At 31.6% G+C, this 5,796-nt stretch overlaps 1 protein-coding gene across 1 annotated transcript; it reads left to right on the top strand.

Moving 5' to 3' along the window:
* Window positions 1–3,509: 3,509 nt before the first annotated feature.
* LOC18609210 (universal stress protein A-like protein) lies at window positions 3,510–4,836 on the top strand. Its single transcript, XM_007044231.3, has 4 exons — window positions 3,510–3,835; window positions 3,964–4,055; window positions 4,320–4,438; window positions 4,552–4,836. The coding sequence occupies exons 1-4, from the start codon at window positions 3,649–3,651 to the stop codon at window positions 4,628–4,630; spliced, it is 477 nt and encodes a 158-aa protein (XP_007044293.3). The 5' UTR covers window positions 3,510–3,648; the 3' UTR covers window positions 4,631–4,836.
* Window positions 4,837–5,796: the final 960 nt, after the last annotated feature.

A 5,796-nucleotide genomic window follows, 5' to 3' on the forward strand; every position in this document is an offset into this window, starting at 1 on the left:
TCTTCTCATACACTAGCTAAAAAGTACCTAAAAATAAAGAAAACAAAGCTTGAATTAAGACTAGTTTGCTTGGTATTAATATTAGCAAAAGAATAGAAAAACAACTCTCGAAGACGACGTCAAAAACTTGTTGCTAATTGTACGCACAATCAAATGCACATATCGTAAAAGTAATATAGTAGTAAGAAAAGTATCATCTTCATAGAGAATTGTGTCTAAATTTTTGCTAAGTACTAGAATTGGGTACCTTAATCTTATCCAAGTAAGTCTAATTTGAAAATTTATTAAAAATGAAATTAAAGTAACAAAGCTAAACTAGGGAATTAATACTGAAAATTACTAGAGAATCAAGGAATTAAAGCCTAGGATTGTGGAATTACTCAACCGTTCATTTGAATTTAATCTTTCTTTATACTTAGATCAGTGGGTTGGTTGCTAGCCTAGAGTCCAAATTTGTCTACAAGTTTCTATCAAGATGCTTCTAAACATACAGCTTATAATTAATTCTCCATATGGCTATGTAAATTAATTAAGGAAGGTTCGTTAAGCTTAAGCTTTAAATTTGGCTACATATGATATTTAAGTATACTTTTATCCTAAATACTAATTGAATCACCTAATCTCTAAGTGAAATGAACACATGATATTCAAACCCTTAGTTTATTCTAAACTCCCTACGTCAAGTTGCATTTAGAGATCCAAATCAATCTAATTGTTGATCAAGAAATTAGAAGCAATAAGATGAGATTTGAAATAAACAAAACAATACCCATTAATAATAAGTAAAAGAGAGTTAAAATATTGAAACTACATGAAGATATCAACCACAATCCTAGAAAAAGCTATTTAGTTCATCATATTCTCAACAAACATCATCCACAAGAAAGAAACCATAAAAACAGTAAAAGAAAATGAAAGAATAACAAATTTAGAGAGAGAAACAAATTTTTGTAGCTTTTTTAGCCTTGAACTTCCTTTTTGTTTCTTTTATTGGTTTTTTTCCTCCAAAAATTGATTTCCTTCCAACCCCTTGAACCTAGTCAAAATGACTTATTATATCCCTCTTTTAAAGCCCTAAAGTAAAAAAATCAAGAAATGCAGATTTTGAAAACCCCATGTTGGTGCTACGGCACCAAATGTTTGGCACTATGGTGTCAAACTTACTTACTTGTGTGGGGAATATGTATTCTTGGCTCTTTAAGCTGCCTAATGCAGAATTGCTGTAGTCTAGCTTCTTCTAACGTAATTTTGACCATGTTTTGATTAGAACTAGGTGAAGTGATAAATAAGAAAGTGGTAGCCCTTCCTCTTAGCTTTTCAATGGTCTATGTATCACATTAATTAGACTTCTGTACCTTGACTTATGTCTGAAATGCTGCAGCATACTAGATGAAGTTTGCACCTTACCAACTTTTACAATTCCTTGTCACTTGACTCCTTCTCTTTTGAGGACCTTAAAAATATAAGAACTAAATCAGCCATAGCTAAAAATAGGTATTTTTACCATACCAATGAACTAAAATAACTTGAAGTAAACTAGTTCAATCATGCATTAACTAATTAAAGAAAAACAAAGAAAACTACTTAAAACTCTGCCTAAACTCAAAGATTTAGTCATTTTATCACTCAAAATATGAAAAGATAACTCTATATAATAGAGTTATCAATTAGAATTCATTGTCAGTTAAAATTCTATTACGCAAGTATGCATATCTAATAGATAGTATATAAGCAAGCAAAGTATCAGTCCCACAGAAAATTGATCTAAAAATTTTACTAAATACTAAAATTAGAACAATTTAATCTTTTCCAAAGAATCAAAATCAAATAACTGAATTAATTAACTAAAAATAATTAATCAAAATTTAAACTAAAAATAAAAATTAGAGAAATAATAACTTGAGTAAAAAGCAAATCAAACAAGCTTAGAATTACAATATCCCTCACACTTCATCTAAATATTACTTCTCTTTCTTAACTTACTTCAATGGATTGAATTGCTAACCTATAGTTATCAATTATTTATAAGGGTCTCTTGACTCATCTTGTAAAAATATATATTTTAGCCAAAACACTATATCCCTATGTGAATTAAAACTAAAATAGACTCATTAAGTTTAGGCTTTAATCTGGCTACATATGGCCTATAGGTATATCCCTATCATTTATGCAAATCAATTAATACGATCATATGCTATCTCAATTTTAGTCTACACTAAACTCCCTTTCCCAAATTTGTTTAGGTTCTTAAATCAATTTAGCTGGTCGCTAATCAATTAAAAGCATCAAGAACAAATTGGAATAAACAATTCAATTCCATTAAAGATAAGCAAGAAAGAGATTCAAAATTTAGATTACATGTGAGTTCAATTGCAATCTTAGAAAAATAGTTTAGTCCATAATATTTAATAAAACTTCATCCAAAGAAAATTAGCCATTAATCCAAGTCAAAGAAAATAAGAAAAACACAAAAGTAGAGAGAAAAAAACTAATAGTTGAAGCTTTGTGATCTTGATTCTCCCTTCAATTCTCTTATTTTCTTTCTTTGTTTTTGGCTCTTTTTTTTTCAGAGAAATTGCTTGTTACCTCCTCCCAAAAACCTCTTAAAAAGGTCCCTTAAATAGCCTCCAAAAACCATAGCTATCAAAATCTGATAAGCTTTGTTATTTTTGGAAAATACGATGAGCGCCGCAGCTCGCATTTCCTAGAGCCGTAGCTCTCAAAGGTTCTATCTCAATTCTATTCTTTTGGTGTAGCACTTTCACTTGACAAAGATTTCGACCACCTTTCTATCAAAACTGAGTAAATTGATAAATATCAAAGTTATAGCCCTTCCTCTGAACTTTCTAATGGTCCAAAATCATGTCATTTAAACTTTTGTAGTGGGAGATATGCTTGGAAAACCAAAATATATGCAAACAGAGCACCAGTCCATTATGCACCTTTCTTCACCCGTTGAAATTATTTTTGATCCTACTCTTACAAAAATATAAAAATAAATATAAATAATATAAAACTAATATTATTAACTTAAAATAAATATTTAAACATAAATTAAATTAAACTAATAAATAACTAAAAAAACACATAAATTTTATCTTTAATCTAGTCTAACTTAGACTAATTAAATATTTAATCTCTCATTAAATATATGTATTTGATGTACACATCATTCACTCAATCTAGTCTCTTTATTTCTGTTACATTGTTTATTATTAAAATATTAAAAAAATGAATTTAAGTTGAATCCAAATCTAAATTCATGTCTCCACCAAACCTTAGTCAGATTGGACCTGCAAAGCTAAACTAGTAGCTTAGCGTATGGTAGCTTTAGCCTATGTCACATACTATGGCAAACTTTCTTAAAACAAAAGATATCCTTTTAAATAAACAGACTTCAACCTTCCTCTTCATCTCATGGTCCCATGCTAATGCACCACCCTGCTCCTTGCATCACTTGATTACAATCCATCTTCCCAACATTAAAAAGAAGAGAGGACTGGGCTAACCACCATCTACTTCTAGAGATAAATATAAAACGAAGAAAACACCGCCACGGCAGAAACTCAGGAAAGCCACAACCGAATAAAATTGTAGGGATCTGAGTGGGTACTGTAGCTTGAATCAAAATAACAAAATCAATTGAAAATGGAAGAAAACAAGATGAAGAAGAAAGTGATGGTGGCAATAGACGAGAGCGAGTGCAGCCACCATGCTCTTCAATGGGCTCTTGAAAACCTTGGAGACACTCTCGCTGCTTCTCAGGTCTTCATCTTTACCGCACAGCCTCTCCCTAATTTTGCTTACCTTTCTGCTTCCACCTACGGTGCTGCGCGTATGTTTTTCTTCTTTCCTTTTTCTTTTTGGTTCTCTCACTTTGTTGCTACGTTCTATTCAGAATCAAAATTTCTGTTGCAATTTGATCTATCTTAGATCACAAAACTAATCTGTGATAAGTCGCAGCTCTGGATTTGATAACCACCGTGCAAGAAAATCAGAAGAAGCTTACTTTAGCTTTGCTGGAGAAAGCTAAGGACATCTGCGCCACGCATGGGGTATAATTCATTTGGCATCTGAATGCTTTTTCTCTTTATAATTCATTTCTAATTTAAAGGTTAAGATGATATTCCTTAAAATAGCTCAAAGCAAATTCAACTGATATCATCAATTAAAAGGGTCGTTGACCAAAGTTGCTGAAACGATCTTAATATCTTATCCTTTAGCATTCATAAACGTGTCAATTCAACCCTTTCACAGTTGGCTCGTATAAATCTCCTTCTTGTCACAAAGGGTGAAGTTTTTGTCTGGTCCTGCTACAGGTTGATGGGGAGACTATGACAGAAATCGGAGATCCCAAAGACAAAATATGTGAGGCAGTGGAAAAGCTCAAGATTCAGTTGCTTATATTGGGAAGCCATGGTCGAGGAGCTCTACAGAGGTTAGTCCGCAGTGTTAAAAATATTGATTTAACATGCTTTCTTATTATATAAAGGGTTGCAGACTGATGCGGGAATGTCTTGGAATACTTGTCCAAAAATTTTGTTGGAACAGGGCTTTTTTGGGAAGTGTCAGTAATCACTGTGTTCACAATGCCAAGTGCCCTGTTCTTGTGGTGAGGAAACCAGCTTGAAGGATTAGCTGTGCTGTTCTAATTCTGTGAAGTTTGTTACTATAATCCATTACCATCTTAGTATTTCATAAGTGAAAAAGTTTTGAGTTCCTTTATGTTGTTCGATATGGTTGAGGTTTCAAGGTTGTAAATATATGGAATATATCCAAGTGAACTAAAAATGTGTTTCTGGCAAACAGAATGCAATTTGTTAATTTGGCATTGAATCTCCTTTTCTGTTGGCTCAAGATAGTGGTATACCTTTTGTTTTGCTTGCTTCCATCTGTACTTTGGAGAAGAGTGTGAGGATTCTTTTGCGAACAGCTCCTCTATTAATATGTGACAAAAATAAGTATGTCCATGTGTTAAAGGGAAATGTAATATTTGTGAACAAAATGTTGAGAAGCGTTTTCTAGTTTTGAAATGGCCAAAGGCAGAGCATTAATTGAGATTAATATCAGATACTGTAGTATTATCCTTTACAAGATAGAAATTTTAATCAATAGCATATTTTTAGGAGAAAACCTAAGGATTTACTGCAAGATAATTACAAATTAAAGATATAAGTAATTTATAAGCAATTCAAGTGTCTTGTTGTTAAAGGGATTGACGCTTCTTCTTATTTTAAGGTTTTAGAACTTATTGCTAAATAATTATGATGGTCAACTAAGTAGCAATCCTTGTCTATTTGTGTAGAACATAAACAAATCTTTTTAGGAGTTAGATTCCAACTCAACTTTAACTAGGCATTAGATAATGCCTATGAGGATATACTAATGACTTTGGATTAACTTGACATGATCCCATATTCTACCAGGACATATAGGAAATCGAAAAGAAAAATATGCCTTAGATGCTTCATGATCTCTCTCTACAACTGTGGGTTCAAATCCATGTCATCTCAAGATTAATATTTTATTTAAAATTTCTTATAATCTAATTTCATTATTTTAGTTTTTTAAATTAATGAAGAACTTTATTTACCCACTAATTGTAATAATGTTCATCAAAACATTGGAATTGACCTCTACAGAGAAAAGAATTATCAATGAGATCACTTTCAGTGTACTGTTTTCTAATTAGTCCTTTCAACATGCCATATTCCTCATGTGTTTTATGGACAAATAATTTCCACTATCACATCCAAGCCATGTAATATCAATTCCTTATTTTTATTCTTGTTTGAC

The sequence above is a fragment of the Theobroma cacao genome, chromosome 2 (genome assembly GCF_053813885.1).
Source record: "Theobroma cacao isolate CCN51 chromosome 2, ASM5381388v1, whole genome shotgun sequence".
In the NCBI taxonomy this organism is placed as follows: domain Eukaryota; kingdom Viridiplantae; phylum Streptophyta; class Magnoliopsida; order Malvales; family Malvaceae; genus Theobroma; species Theobroma cacao.

Coding starts and splice junctions, on each gene's coding strand:
- LOC18609210 (XM_007044231.3), top strand. CDS start 3,649: ATGGAAGAAAACAAGATGAAGAAGAAAGTGATGGTGGCAATAGACGAG. Junction 3,836..3,963: donor TTCCACCTACGGTGCTGCGC/GTATGTTTTTCT, acceptor GATAAGTCGCAG/CTCTGGATTTGATAACCACC. Junction 4,439..4,551: donor GGTCGAGGAGCTCTACAGAG/GTTAGTCCGCAG, acceptor TTGTTGGAACAG/GGCTTTTTTGGGAAGTGTCA.